Raw genomic sequence first — 15,416 nt, 5'->3', positions numbered from 1 at the left:
TTCTCGAATGTATCTCAGCTACAGGGGTAGCACTACCTCCAGCGGTCATTTTCAAAGGCCAGAGCGTTCAACAGCAATGGTTTCCAATCGACAAGGCTCAATTGAAGTATTGGCTATTTACTACAACCGATAAAGGCTGGATCAACAGGGTAGTAGCTCTCGAATGGCTACAAAGGGTGTTTATACCCTGGACCAAACCACAGGATCCCTCCCAGAGAAGATTGTTGATATTGGATGGCCATAATAGCCATATTACCGATGAATTTATATGGCATTGCTACAACAACAATATCCAGTTGCTCTTTTTACCACCACATACCTCCCATATGCTCCAACCACTAGATTTATCGGTCTTCAGCCCTCTTAAGCACTTATACCGTAAGCGGCTTAACTAAGTGATCTCCTGGACCGAATCTACCGTACAAGGCAAACAATTGATGACCAAATACGTTATAGAGTCTCGAAAAGAGGCTATTATAGCCTATAATATCAAGGCTAGGTGGTAGGCATCTGGATTATGGCCAGTCAATATAGCCAAGCCCCTGATAAGCTGGCTACTGCTAGAAAATTGAAACCCAGTAGCCAGCATTAAGGTCCCAGTTAGCCTAGTTAACCTAGTTAAGCCTCTTAAGACCCCAGTACCTTTTCAACACTCCCAGCCTTCAATAGAGGTCCATTTCGGCACTCCACAGAGGAGATCAGACTTACGTGGTCAACTGGCCGAGTTGGCGAGCCACAACCGGCCTAGTTCCACCCGACGGCTACTATTCCAGAAGGTTGAAAAGGCCTTTGATCAAAAAGACGTCAAATTGGCCCAGTTGCAACAGGAAAACGAGGCTCTAAATGCCCAGTTAGAAGCAGCCCGGCCATCAAAACGGAAGAGGGTCCAAACGGACCCAAATACCCTATTTGCTTCAATTGAACAGATCCACAGGGCCCAGATTGAAGCCGGTCGCATCGAGGATACTATAGCTGAAGAGAGCGGGTCTGAAAGTGGTGGTTCCGAGGCTTCCTGTATTGTAGTGTTGAACTGGTTGCAATATATGGTGTTGAAGAAGATGGGTGGATCTTTGAGTGTGGGTTTGCCATGTGTTCCAAAGGGGGGGGGAGGGGGTCCGACTTATGTGGAAATCACATTCCCGCCACTCACGGCCTTGGCTAATCATTGTTGTTTGCGTCAACCAGCCCAGGCATGTCCCTTTCCCACATCGCTGATCTGGGGGGGACTAAAGATCGTTTTCGAAGTGAGTGCTCCTGGCGTAGACCGCTGCATGAAATCTTGTCACTTCTAATAAACAAGTAGTGCGAAGGACGGTACCAGAAACAGTTTGAGTTGATAACCGCTGAGGTCCAGCTGCTGCCAGACGTGATATGGGAGCTGTCCTACTTCGAGTCGCTTTACGAATCCTGTCTTTATGGTGGAGATATGGTGCAACGAGTGATATCTTCACCATACCAGACCTTGTTCAAGTTCTGGTACCGGTGTACCAAGATCCTCGAAAGTCCAGGTCTGTTTCCATTAGCATTGATAATACATGCTCGACAACCTAACTGTTTCTAGTCAGCCATGTCTTCACCACCAACAGAAAACTTCAGCTTCTGGTGGACGATCTGAAAAGCAACTCCGCTTCTCTCTCCAGAATTCGTGACGGTCTTGAGGCGTACCTTGGTAAGGGTCTCTGGGAAGCCATATCTGCGGAGCACGTCCAAACAGCAGCGGCAAGACATCTAACCAAAGAAGCATTCCGGAAGATCGATGAAAAGATAGAGGAGGAAAGACAAAAGGCTGAGATTCGTCGGTCTGCCGAGGCTGAGCAACAGAATGGTAAGACCATGAGGTTCTGCTTCCAGCCATCGCAACGCTAACTCAAGTAAGAACGGACATGGGACTCGATGAGAAGACAAGTACAGTTCATGGAAGACAACGAACTGAACTACGACGTATATCAACAGGGGATTGACAATCGACATGCTGGGACATGCAAGTGGCTTTTCGACACAATTGAGTTCCAAAGGTGGATTACTGAGAACGCGGACAAGTCCGTCTTCTGGCTATCGGGGAAGCACGGCGCTGGAAAGTCCTTCCTCTGTTCCTCCGCCATCCAGCACATCAATGACATGAACAAGGGCAAATCCTATGGGCAAGTGTTTCGGTTTCTGACGAAGGACTTTTACATCACGAGGAACCAGATTCTCCGACATCTCGCGAGCCAGCTCCTTTTGGCTCTCTCCGACGTGACGCCTGCTCCAAAGAAGGTACCGGATTCCATCGCTGGCTTCCGCCAAATAGATGTGAACAATTCCTACGCGGTTGAAAATTTAATTCGCGCCATCATATCTGAGCTTCCCATGACCTTCATCTTCATCGACGGGCTGGACGAGGCGGAATATGTGGATGACGACCGTCTGCCGGCTCCAGCTCAGGTAGACGATGTTCAGGCGGTTGTTCAATTCCTGATCCGAGTCACCACGGGTTCACCAGGAAACAAAGTCAAACTCTGGCTGAGCAGCCAACCGCTCCCGCAAATTCGGGAATATATCTGCCAGCCGCGGTGGGCCTCACAAGTGGAGGAGCTCAGTCTGCAAACCCGGCATACAGAGAAGGATATCCTGAGCTATCTTGCGTCCGCGATAGGAACACCCAATGCCAACGACAGCTTTGGCCGCATCTTTGTTACTGCGTCCTTGGCGTCTGAGGCCGAGGGGAGCTTTTTGTGGGTCAATACCATGCTCCAAGACCTGAAGTATGAAGCAGACGACGACTCTGAGCTCTTCAAACTCGCTCAGGAGGGCTTGCCTACCAAGATGAGCGAGGTCTACATGAAAGTCATCAATCGACTACGAAAAAGGCGGAAAAGAGCATCTGATGGGCCCCCACTTTGGAGGTAAGCGGACCGCCCTTTCGACAAGAGTTGAAGAGTAAACTCCCATGAAGGTTGCAAACAACACCTACTAACTCATCGCCTTCGCAGCATTATCCTATCCCTTGTCACCTTTGCCAAGCGCCCGCTCAAAATGGGTGAGGTGATTGAAGCCATCGCTATGACAAAGACGGACGACGGGCACAATTTGAGAACGAATAGAATCACCACTCCTGACAAGATTCTCTCCAGCTGCATGTCTCTCGTCAGGCAGCAGGCAAATCCTGGATACGGACAAGATTCTCCCCAAAACTCAGTTCTGAGGCTCTCACACTCGGCGGTCCGCGCGTTTCTGATCAAGAACTCGGACGTGGAAAAATCAAACTCAAAGGATGCGGAACAATTCGTGACGAGCCAGATTATCAAAAACTGCTGTTTACGTTACCCGAGGCAACCACGTTACCGGCACCCTCTAGAGTACGCAAACGGCACTTTCCGGACCCATCGTGGGGAGAGCCTCGAGGACCACCAGCTTCTTACGTACGCGGCAAAATACTGGTACCAGCACTTTCACTCGCACTCATTCTCTGGCCCATTCGCCCTCCATCGCAGCTCTTCTGAGCTCAGGGGTTCACAGGATGATGACATGGCTTGCGTCAAGGCATTCCTGTGCTCTTCCAACTTCCGGACATGCCTACAAATCCAGTGCCTATTTGTCGTTCGACATTTCATGCAAAAGTTTGATAGAATCACGGACGAAGCCACGGCCATAGGAAGGGCGCTGCCCAACTGGATCCCGAAGCTCGACCCACAAATCCACCCACAGTACGCCGAGTTTCAAAGCGAATGGTGTCATGTTCTTGTTCCCGAACAGACAGAGATTCGCGGGGAGCTCGATCGATGTTTCTGAAGCGCCCTTGGTCCCGCAAACTTCCTTTCGAGGAACACTGGCCGATACCGAAGCTTTCAACTTCAGTCTTTTGCTGCAAAAGAAGCGGCGGAGAGCAGCAATATCTGCCAATTCATCAAGTTGTCTCCAGACGGGACCGTTCTGGTCTTATGCTCCGTTGGGGAAGCAGGGTAAGAAAGTGTCCATGTGCCGGCTCAACATCTCGATGCTAACCAATGTGAAAACTATCCAGAGAGTCCGACGGTGTCCTAAAACTCGAGAAGTGGACGCTAGACGGCGCTGAGCCTGTCTCCTTGATGGAGAATTTCACTCCAGTTCCCTTCACATTTGGCGACACCAACCTCAAGCGATACTGGGTACCAAGCACGGAATCATTTCGCTCAGTGCCTTTGGTGCCAAATGTCAAATGCGTGATACCACCAAATGCTCTCGCACTCAGTCTGGATTCGAATCACCACTGGTCTGCCTTGAGAATTGGCTCACAGCTGTTGCATCTCAAACCCTCGGAGAGCGTGACCCCCAGCTTCGTCCACATCGAGGACACCTCTTTAGGTGGGCCGTGGGAGGATGTTATTACCCGCGGGCCGTATCTCGTGCTCTGTCGTCGTCGAGTACCACGACCACAGCCTCCAGCAGCCGAGGTATTCAAGGAAATGCTAAGAATTCACGCTATGAAAAGTCGGATTTGGCACCGACAACAGGAACATTACCGAAAACATCGCAAACCTGGCTCCAATCAACGCATCGTCGGTGTTAACCCTCAAACTGTAAAGATGCTTAGAAGCTTGCGTTTAGATGGTCCTCTCAGGAGATTCCTGGAGAAATCCGACCCTGAGGATTCGAGTTCTCCGAACCCGTCCTCTTCGGCATCCTCAGATTCGCTTGCAGGCACATCATCATCCGATTCCAGCGACTCCGATTCGGACAACGGTCTGCTCGACATACCGTCTGCTGAGGAATCTTGGGATGAAGGGTCAACATCCTCGGAACACGGCGACTCCTCTGGCGATAGCATACCCAGCCATTTACCCAGCGATTATGAGCGGGGTGACCAGGATGACGAACTGGACCTCCAATCATTGCAATCTGACAGTGAAGGGTCTGATACCAAGTCTTTCCCGGATGAGGAATCTGGCAGCGATGTGGAGAGCCACTCGGGCACAGATAGTGATCAATCTTTCACATCCCTTGTCAGTCTCACTCATGTCACCGGTGCCTTGCTAGAGTCGGGGTCGGAAAGCGGGTACGACGAGTCTGATGTCGAAGATGACGAGATGTTCAACCAAGTCACAATGCTGCCTGATGAGCTCAAGCATGAGTTGGGGATCTACTATGGCCGAAGGAGAGTCGACTGCGCTGGTTGTGGAGCTAATTCACTTCGGAAATGGTACCACTGCATCAGGTGCAAGATCGAGGACGGCTTTAATATCTGTCACCGATGTGAGCGTCGAAAGAGGTGGTGTTTGGATCAGAGCCACCAGCTTTTCCGAATGGTCAAAGGGAAGGCTGTTGGCGTCATAACTCGAGGGGATCATCGTATTAGGCAGGAGATCAAGATCTACGAAAATGGTGACAGTGGAGGAAAGGTGCTGTTCCACCTGAGGAAGCAGTATACCTCGCTCCTCTACCAATCCCCTCCCGTCATCCACCCTCAGCACCCATTGGCAGTTTGGCCTCTGGCGGGCAGGGTCCTTCTTTTTGCGGACTTTAAAGCAAACAACTTCTTTGAACAGAGAGTCAAAAGCAGTGGGAGAAGAGGTGAGTACCTAATTATATACAATCGGGAACAGACATCGTAAGACACCTATTGACTAACAGTTCAACAGCACGAAAGATCTGCGTCAACCTCTCCTTCTCTCCCTGCGGACAGCATCTCCGCGTGGCCAGCATGGAAGCCGAGGTCCGGAGACCAGTCAAGCCCAAAGGCACCCAATTCACAAGAGGGCAAACCCGCAGCGGATTCCGCATATGTTTGAACCTCCACGTCATGGTGTTGCGCCTATCGTCGAGCAATCCGACAAAAAGCCCACCCAAGCTGCTCTACAGTACCAGCTTCCGCATCGGCCCCTGCTCGAAACCCATCGTCCAGCAATTCCCTTTCACCTTCACTTGGTGCCCCACTGAGCTCTTCGTAACGCTAAGCGATCTTCACCTCCGGGTCTACCGCGTGACACTTCCAACCGGGGAGAATCCACAGGGCAGCGACCTTCCATCGCTCTCGAAAAAGGAAACAACTGGCAATCCAGTCTCAAGTACGCCTTCGAAGAGGATCTACCTGCCCCGGTCGTCCAAAAACAGATCTGTCAACTACTTCCCTCCGCGCACGCCAGGGGGGGATTCCACCGTCGTGATTGGGCCCAGATATGGCCGATTCCTGGCACCTCCTATTGTTGTGTACTTGAGCGACGACGATATTGGAGGGTGGGTCCCTGTTTCGAATGGGGAGGGAGAAGTAGGGGCGTCAATGTGTGCTCCGCGGCAAACACTGGAAGGGCAGCTGGAGCATTTCGTTGCGGAGCAGGATTGTGACATTATTCCTTTTGATTGTTGATTCTTGTTTTAGCTCTATATTTTCTGACTGACGGATCCATCTCTTTGCGAGGCTTTGTTCAAGTCCGACTGCAAGGGGCGATATGGAACAATCTGTGGGTGCCTGAGCGTTCCAAATGAGAAGAAAAGCAGGACATAGATAGCTGATACCTTACCTGACACTGGATCAGGCCATTAAGCTTGATGAACCATAAACGACGCGGACTGTTAATAGAGTCACTTGTTGTCACGTATTAGATCCAGTCGACTCCCACATATAGCGCCGGCTCATCCGCCACGCACCGGCACAACTAAATCAAAATGGAACAGCATCCCACTACAAAAGCCCATCCTTCGCCAAAGCCTCCTGAAATCCCCCCTGGGACAGCTCCGACAACACGACCACGTACACTTCATAGCGCGTCGCATTCAACGAGTGTACCTTGCACAGGCCCTTTCCAAGAAAAGTACCAACGCGCGCCAGGTACTCGGTGAGGTCCCTCACGTGTGTGACGACCTTGGCAACTACCAGGAACTGGTCACCGCGGCCCGTGGCCAGTTGGTTCTGCCAATAAACGGAGACCGACGGCGGGCCGCCCCTGAACCGGTCCACACCAGCCACGTGTGTCTTGAGCTCGCCCGTGGAGAGGCCGAGGTACTTGCCGTCGACGATTGAGTACCCGTCCACAGTCCAGCTCTGGATCGGGCGTCCGCCGTCGTTAGCAGCAGGTTCGGATTCGGCGAGGGAATCGTTTGTGCCCGGCGGGTTGGTGTTGGCGGCAGGTTCCATAGCGGGGTCTGTATGCTGCACCTATTTACATGTAAGTACACTTATTTCAAGAACCCAGGCTTGATAAATATAACTAATTACTTACTTCTTTGTTTCGTTGTGTAGCAAGAGAAGCTTTGATTAAATTGTTTGCTGAAGCCCGAGACCGATACTGATGGAGGCAGTAATAACGGAATAGGAATTGGGCTTGGGCAGGACTCGCTTTCTCAACCCACCATTCCCATACACCGTTTTTCATGCACGCCGACGGCCCGCATTCCTGTTCGGGTGTCACCAGATCACACGGGAATGGGACCGGTTTTCCGCGGGTGCAAGGACGAGGGGTTTCTAAGCAGTTGGTTTGTCTCCCGGGAACAGATCTTTTTACACCCACATCGAAGTCAACTTCCCAGATTCAGATGGTTGAGTGGGTCATTTCATCCCCTGACGTGCTGCATCTGAGTCGGTGTTATCTCGTCACTCTTCTACATGCCCATTCGATTGGGTGGAAGGTTTCGATGACAGGTTATACCCTTCTTCCCTCTGCGAGCTGCAGAAAGAACCAACAGAACCGGCTGCCAAGATGCTTTTCAGCCGGTGAGCAAGATTACTTGCCACTGTCCCACCCAAACCAACAAGACCCCTTCCCTTGGCAGCTGCACGGGAATGGGGGAGCCAGCAAAGAGAGGCGCCGAGATCTATGAGATGTCAGACCAGTTCGCCACACCCTTGGCGGAGCAAACTCTTAGGATCGGAAACTGGTGTAGCTCACAAACATGACACGTGTGGACATGAAGAGAGATCGATCCCCAACGATGGAGTGGTTAATACACGGCAGCAACCCGGGGAGTTCTCAGAAATAACACCCCTGTAACAGAACCGACCTGGGTGGCTGGCTTATAGGACCGCTATGCAATGGACGTCTTTCACATACGACCATACGCGCTAGAAAATACGGGATCCCGTCCGCTCTCCCCTAGTCAAACTGGCGACGGCCGGATCAGTACTCAGGTCGGTGACGACTGGGGAATCCCCGGTGTTGTATGTTTTTGTCATTTATTGTTTTTGTTTTCTGTTGTTCTTTTTTGTTTTTCTTCATTTTGTTAGACTTTTTAAACGATAGCCAGTGAGCCCTATGGGTATTTCAGCCGATGGGCGCTGCTATTATAGTCCGACATCCAGGAAACAGGGGAAAGTAAGCAAACGTTCTGATTAAACCCTAACCCTACTCGATTGCACCTCCTCGGATAACCACTATAATGCCCAATGTATTATACGAAATCTGAACGAGAACCGCGCGGCAATGGGGTTAGGGTGTAGGTAAAAGCCTACCTTAAGCCAAAATACAGGCAGCACGCTGTTTACAAGATTCCCGGTCCTCCCAACCTCACGGCAACGAATTTAATTCGTCTTGGCTAATTCGGTAATGAAAAACTACTCAACTTAACCCGTCCACTTCCTCCACTCTTCATCCCCCTTCAAAGCTTCCATGTCCTCCTCCCTCAAACAAATCACGAACCCAATCTCCCCGCTCGGATGCTTCGGCAATATATACCCCAGTCCTTCAACAGGAACAAACACTGGCCTCCTCACCGCACCAGGAACCCCCAACCCCATCCCGAAATCCATCCCATAGCAATCTCCACCGGCACCAGCCCAAGAACTAATTATGATGCCACGGGAGGAACTGAAGGCCGCTGTCGGGGAGATACTTCCCTTGCTGGGGCTTTGACGGATACGTGCGGCAAGTGCGCGCGTGTACAATCCGATCTGAGATGCGGCCGGGTCCACCTCGCGCCGAAGCTCCGACGCGAGTACGCCCAGGGGCATGGAGATGGTTTCTTGGACGGATTGGGAGTGGTAGACCATGTTGCTTAGGACGCCCGGGTAGGTCGCGGGGATGTTGAGGTACCGGCGGGCGTCGACAGCGCGGCCCAGCGTGCAGTGCGTAGTGGTGCCTGGGTTTTGAGATCGAAGAAGGCGGGAGGATCGAGAGCGGGTGATGGACTGGAAGATGAATGCGGTGAGGGTGTCGTCGGTGGAGATGTTCTTGCTGGTGGCCGTTTCCAAAGCCGCTGCTTTGAGCGCAGCAAGAGATTGCCCCGAAAACGAAAAGCTCGCCCAAACCGCAGGTGATACCACTGGTTTCACCTTTTCTTTATCATGCTGAGCCGCATCCGTGTCAGCAGCTGCAGGTGGAATCTTCACCGTCTGCTTCTCAGAATGCTCCCTCAACTGCTCCTCCTCCTCCTTGTCACCTAATAAATCGGGAATAACTCCCTCCCGCTCCCTATTCGCAACCTCCACCTCCGCCTCCGGTATCTCCTCCCCTCGACACACCCTATCCAACATCTTCATAACCTGCACCTGCCCCACCAAATCCATAACTTGATGTTGCCCCACAAACGTAACCAATATCCCCCCCTCAATATGATTCAACTGCACTGCAAACACAGCCGTTGGCTCATCCCGCTTCCCCCCCGCCGTCCCACCGGGAATGGTCACATAGGGCGCTATGAGTCCCTCGTCGAGTAGTTCCATAGGGAAATTCCGTTTCCGTAGCTCCTGCATCGTTGGTGCGGATTGGTTTTCCCCCACACGGAGATCACGGATGAGCAAGGGCGGAGCATCGCGCCAGGAAACAATTTTGTAAACTCCAGAGTTTCCCGGCTCCGTTGACGGCTGGTGGATGACTTGTCCTGCGATCCATGGGATGTGTCGTGCTAGGGCTTTTAGGCCTTGGGCGAGGGTGTCAGCTGCTGATTGGCGGGTTGCATCTGCATTTGGGTTGTCGGCGAGGGAATAGCAGAAGGAGAGCTGGGTGTAAATGTTCAGGTGGGGTCGCTGGCCGATGATGTCGAGGTTGAATGGCTTCATGGTCATGGTGGAATTTGGGTACAAGTTATTAATATGTACAACCAGATGGTGAGTTGAGAGGTCGACATGAGGCCGAGACGATTGGTAACATTGGTTAGGTACCTATTTATTGGGCTCTATTTCTGAGACCTCGCCCCCACATTTGAGGCGGTCTACCCAACGAGTTTCATTATGATGCACTATGATTTATCCCGTACCTGGTCATCCTAAAAGACGAAATAGTAGTTAGGAAGACTTACGTTGATAAAGATGAGACATTCCACGCTCTTAAACCGGTGTAAACAATAGGAAATGATACAAAATGTCAGGGAGTTCTCGGCCTTTTGTAGTCCTTTGTCATAATTATGTCGGTCCGGCTTTGCATGTTTTGCTTTTTGGTTTTCTTTTTTATTTTCTTTTTTGTATCTTAGGTTTCCTGGGAGTTTTAACTTTTTACATCCTGTGATTTTTTTCATTTTTTTTTTTCAGCTTTTCATTTTTCGTTTTCGCCCCGATCGCTTCAACGCCCACCACATCCCGTTATATGTCGTCCAACATACAATGGACCTTACACAACTAATTAACTTGTACCTAGTACCTAACTATCATTTGGACTCCTGGGACAAGAAAAAACATGCCGGCTGCCGGAGAGGTGGGGACCCACATCTACTTACACACGCCCCCAGCCACCTTATGGCGCAGCCTTGCCAAAAGGTCTTTGGAGAGCTGGAATACCTAACTACTTTTGTTATCTTCGTATCCAGGATGTAATATCCAAAGATACTCGTTTCTGAACTACTCCGAACTCAGAGTTCCGTGTCACCACCGAGCCGACACGCCGACTTTACCGACGCAGCACTGCAGTGGCCAAACCCACCAACTTGGAAATTCTTCCCAATCCGGCCGCGCGATCCCACAGTTGCAGCTGCAGTTGCAGCGGCCGGCTGTCAGGGCTGGTCTTCCTATCACGTGCAGCTGGCCATTCGCCCTTGATTAATAACCCAGAACAGCAGATGATCGACCTGTGTAACCCCGGACACAGCCATTCCTCAGCTTCCTGCGGGATTCTCGCATTCCCAAAAAAACAATCCCATGTCATGGTTACGAGATGAAAGGAGGTGCAAAGAAGGTTTTTTTGGGTTCCTGCCGCGCGCGGGGAGCCGCCGCGACCCCAGCCGCCAAGACGCAGTGCTGGGTGTAGTGCCGGGGTGTTGACCTGTCGTTAAAGATTCTCGGTGTATCGGCACGCTGGAGGCCTGCGATTCCTGGTTCCGTGAATGCACAGGTCGGGCGAGGCGGGCAAAATGGAATACGAGCCGCTGCAACGTTCCTAACGTTCCCGGCCGCCCACTCCAACGATAACACGAGGGCTAGAACGCGGCGGAGTGTTGTTTGACGTCACGTTGGGAGGTGATCGGCGGTGAATTGGGGATTTTTATGGACATTGTGGATGTTGGGATTTTGGTGTTGACGATACAATATTTAAAGGGTCGTCCCGTCGTTAAGTTGATCTTCCCTTTTCTCAGTCCTCAACTCACTCACACCTCAATCAACCCATCCATTCCTCACCACCAACACACACCCCCACCCACCCACTCATCACCCACCATGAAGTTCACCACCAACCTCGCGGCCCTCGCCCTCGCCGGCCTCGCCAGCGCCCAATACGACCAAGCCTCCAAGCCCTTCCAGCTCGTCCTCCAATCCAAAGACAAGACCGTCAACGGCCAAAAGCTCGCCGCCTGCCACGTCGGCGCCGCCATCGAGTCCCTCTGCCTCACCGAGACCGCCAGCCCCTCCAAGCCCGACCCCATCAAGCCCGTCGCCTTCCGCTTCAACACCTCCTCCAACGCCGGCGGCGAACCCCCTGCCTGGGGCATACTGACCTACGACCTCCCCGCGCAGCCGGTGATTCCGTCGTCGGTTGAGTTCTGGATTGACCCCATCGCGAACTTTGCCCTGCCGCTGCTGTACCCCGGCTCGGGCAGCGGCTCCCAGTCGTTGGTTTTTGATGAGAAGGATTTGTTGGCTGTCCAGGGGTATGTGGACTACTCGGTGAACCCGCCCAAGGCGGGGAATACTACCGAGTTTTATCGCTGGTATGCGTGCCCGACGTACTACGCGGGGTACCAGTACCCGGCTCTGACGTGGGCGCTGGGCGAGGGGAAGCCGGAGACCCCGGGGTGTGCGAAGGTGGATGTTAAGAGGGTGTTTGTTTAGGGCTGTGTTGGTAATGATATTGGTATCGGTATCTCGGCTAGCTTCGTGATACTCGAGTGCCATGGAGGTTGATAGCTGATAGTGTTTAATACATCATACTCTATCCCATCACTTTCCCACTCTCCCCAGTGATTATTGTGTGAAAAAGATGTTTATTTAGGTTAGGGTACGTTGGGGAAATCATTTTGTTGTCGCATCTCGTCTATCTTACACAGAGTGGTAGTCGGTGGCGTTTAATATTCACATACCCATCCCATCACTCTGTTCCCACCCGATAAACCAACTTCCGTCCACTAACCCTTGCCCCCCTCAAATCCTCCAACCCCCCAACAACCCCCTCCAACCCGCCCCCCCTAACCTCCGCCTTCGCCGGCCTCAATCCCCGTCCCCCGTCTTTCTCCGTACTCTCCAACAACTCCCTAGCCAACTTAAAAAACCCCCCCAAAAACTCCACCTCCTCCTCGTCAACCCCATACCGCTGACCATACCGCTCAAACTCCTCGCCAAACGCCGTGTACGCAATACTACACCGCGCGGTAACCAGCGGGTTGATGTGTTCCACGGCGTTGGTGGCAATGCGCGGTTGGAGCGTGGCGTAGGTTCCCGGGTGGGTGGAGCTTAACGCGAGGGCGCAGAGACGAGAGGAGGAGGCGTCGGGCGTGGGGCGGCAGTCCCAGGCGTGGGTGAGGGCGTTGGAAGTTAGGCGGTTGATGTGCGCTGCTAGAGTGGCGATGGGGTCGGAATCCGGTGTGTCTGTTTCTGAGGTGGAAGGGGGATGGTAGTCGAAGACGGCGTCGGCGCCGAGGGAGCGGAGATAGGCGAAGTTGTGCGGGGAGCAGGTCGTAAGGACTGTGTAGCCGGAAAGTTTGGCGTATTGGATGCCCAGGAGGCCGGAGGCGGTGCTGCCGCCGTAGATGAGGATGTACGGGCCGGGGAGGTTGTTGTCTTGCGGTCTGTCATTTCCGGAGTTGGCTGGGGGAGCTGGAGGGGCAGAGACAGACGGTAGAGGGAGTCCGAGGATGCGGTACAGGCCCTGGCCGCAGGTCATGATGCCGGCGGGCAGGGTGGCGGCCTGCTCGAAGGATAGATGGGCGGGGATCTCGAAGAGGAGGGTGCCGTCTGTTACGACATATTCGCCGAACGCGCCGCGGTCGTCTTTCCTGGGAGGTGTCAGTCGAAGTAACAATATGATGTGCCCCACGTAATGATGAAGAGAAGACAATAACATGAAGAGAAGGTTCAAAAGACAGAGGTAGAAATAATTGGACGTGGGAAGATGGGGCAACAAATATCGAAACATAACCAAAAGAGACATAAAAGCTCCTCTGGAATCAGCTGTAAGGGGACAAAAAAACCTCGGGTAAAAGCAAGCTGACAACAAGCAACCAAACCACTGCTAACGCCCCATCTACGGGCAAGAAATAAACAACTCGAAACCAAAAAAGGAAATAATTAGAACTTACCCTCCCCAAACAGCACCACAAACCCTTTCCCCCTTTTCCCACTTTCTTTTCCCCTCCCCAGCTTGTCCCGGTTCAGACTCCCTGACATCAACAACAACACCCGCAAAATCAATCCCCAGTCGAGTCCCCACCGCACTCCCGTCCGGTGCATACAAGCTCTTCCAGTCGGTCGGGTTCAGCGCCACGGCAACTGTCTTGACGAGTAGTTGCCCCGGTTTCAGGGGCGGGACGGGAACAGTCCGTACGGCTGCAAAACCTATGGCAGTGCTGAGGAGGGCTTTTTGGGTTGGAGGTATCGACATTGTCAGGAGTTGGGTCCTGGACTCTTGGTTCTTGGTTCTGGATCTTGGGAGTGGGAGTGGGAGTAGGAGTGGGTCTGGTGGTTGTGGTTGTGTTTCTGGTTCGGCGTGACTGAAGTAATGAGAATGAATGTAGGATGGTGAGTAATGAATGCTGAGGTGACGGATATAAGTGGGCGGGTATGGTTTCTCGCTAACTACTACGGAGATCCTTGGATTCGGCCATTTCCTGACTAAGCCCCGGTGAATCGACCTTGTTCCGACAAAACAGAAAATAAAACCGCAAGGCTAAGAGAAAACCGCCGTCGATGTGCAACACTCCCTAGTGAATCTTGGAATCAGCTCGACCGATCAGTCGGAGGTATGGCGAGGACACAGAGTTTTCACAACACCGGCCCTGACTGTATGCGGCTAGTCAACCAATACCACATGCAGTTTTGAAGGGATTTAGCGAACGGTTTGCCGCATTCAGAGCTTGCTACGGTGTGATCACGGGCCGTTTATTATTGGTTGTGCATTTGATTGACATCCGGTTTAGGTTATCTCCGGGTGGGTTTCCGCGGAGGTGTCGGGCGACGGGTGTTCCGTGGTAATAGCTCGGTGACGGTCGAGTGGGCGTAAACCGTGTAATCAATACATATATGTGCATCAGTTGATCGATTGCAGTGCGTCCATTGCCTAAGGACGGTATAGGCCGTGCGTATGAGTATGCCAAGCTTGGACTTTCCTCAGGAAGGCCTAATTAGCTACTCCGTAGCCGCCTGAGTTGGTTGGCTATCTTTTCGTCTTTACATCTCTGCCTAATGAGCCTAGCTTCTAAGCTCAGCTTTCCTTTGAAATTCGAGTAACTTACAGCCATGTAACTATGTGTCGTTAGAACTAGAGCTATATAGCACAGTGCTCTCTGCTTTTGTGCTGGGGCAAGCTTTCAACTGACCACGATCCACTCCGTCGAGTCAACTACCGCCTGGCCGGGGGCCGGACAAGTCGGAGTATCCGCGGGGCCGGCCGTTACATGTGATAATTATAGCACCACCTACAGACTTGTAACGAGAGCTCTATGAAAGCGGAAAGGTTAAGCGAGTGCCAGTATTGACTGATTGATGGCCTGCAAGCTCTGGATGGAGACACAACCGTTGAAGTTGATTCAGAAAATGAGGCAGGTAACACATCGCTGGGCTTGGTGGACGCAAAAAACAGCTGTCGGGTCAGAAATAACGAATAAAATTTCAGGAAAACAGGTAGCATGTAAAGTATCGCAAGATCAAACGCGTCGTTCGTAACTCAATCAATACCAACGCCAGTCTCTAACTCCGTAACAAAGGAAATAAATCAAAATAAATCCAAACAGATTTAAACCCAACCTTCATGTCAAATACCCAAGAATCTCAAAAGGAAAACCGCAAACACTCAAACCATCAGAGACCACCACCCCCTTGGAAGACCACCAGTCCCACGAAAACAAATCAAGCTCCTAACACCATAACATAAGAAACCACCAAGAAACAT

At 52.0% G+C, this 15,416-nt stretch overlaps 5 protein-coding genes across 5 annotated transcripts; 2 read left to right on the top strand and 3 right to left on the bottom strand.

Annotated features, from left to right (window-relative positions):
- Positions 1-1,303: 1,303 nt before the first annotated feature.
- Positions 1,304-6,322, top strand: C8A04DRAFT_25453 (uncharacterized protein; the record flags this gene model as incomplete). The annotated part of the gene is made up of 7 exons (XM_062779564.1): positions 1,304-1,508; positions 1,562-1,825; positions 1,877-2,885; positions 2,973-3,686; positions 4,004-4,412; positions 4,545-5,529; positions 5,598-6,322. Coding segments are annotated over 7 exons (4,311 nt in total), but the record flags the coding sequence as incomplete, so codon positions are not given.
- Positions 6,323-6,637: 315 nt separating this feature from the next.
- Positions 6,638-7,090, bottom strand: C8A04DRAFT_9494 (uncharacterized protein; the record flags this gene model as incomplete). The annotated part of the gene is made up of 1 exon (XM_062785503.1): positions 6,638-7,090. One exon carries the CDS (start codon positions 7,088-7,090, stop codon positions 6,638-6,640), a length of 453 nt encoding a protein of 150 aa, XP_062640244.1.
- A 1,422-nt stretch (positions 7,091-8,512) lies between these two features.
- Positions 8,513-9,421, bottom strand: C8A04DRAFT_9569 (uncharacterized protein; the record flags this gene model as incomplete). The annotated part of the gene is made up of 1 exon (XM_062785535.1): positions 8,513-9,421. The coding sequence occupies one exon, from the start codon at positions 9,419-9,421 to the stop codon at positions 8,513-8,515; it is 909 nt and encodes a 302-aa protein (XP_062640243.1).
- Positions 9,422-11,533: 2,112 nt separating this feature from the next.
- C8A04DRAFT_9519 (uncharacterized protein) lies at positions 11,534-12,145 on the top strand (the record flags this gene model as incomplete). Its single annotated transcript, XM_062785516.1, has 1 exon — positions 11,534-12,145. One exon carries the CDS (start codon positions 11,534-11,536, stop codon positions 12,143-12,145), a length of 612 nt encoding a protein of 203 aa, XP_062640242.1.
- A 256-nt stretch (positions 12,146-12,401) lies between these two features.
- C8A04DRAFT_34745 (chaperonin 10-like protein) lies at positions 12,402-13,910 on the bottom strand (the record flags this gene model as incomplete). The annotated part of the gene is made up of 2 exons (XM_062782937.1): positions 12,402-13,305; positions 13,609-13,910. 2 exons carry the CDS (start codon positions 13,908-13,910, stop codon positions 12,402-12,404), a joined length of 1,206 nt encoding a protein of 401 aa, XP_062640241.1.
- Positions 13,911-15,416: the final 1,506 nt, after the last annotated feature.

This window comes from Dichotomopilus funicola (assembly GCF_033296635.1).
Source record: "Dichotomopilus funicola strain CBS 141.50 unplaced genomic scaffold C8A04scaffold_6, whole genome shotgun sequence".
Taxonomy (NCBI): Eukaryota; Fungi; Ascomycota; class Sordariomycetes; order Sordariales; family Chaetomiaceae; genus Dichotomopilus; species Dichotomopilus funicola.
Note: the sequence above shows the minus strand (reverse complement) of the source record. Positions and strands in the feature narration are given on the sequence as shown.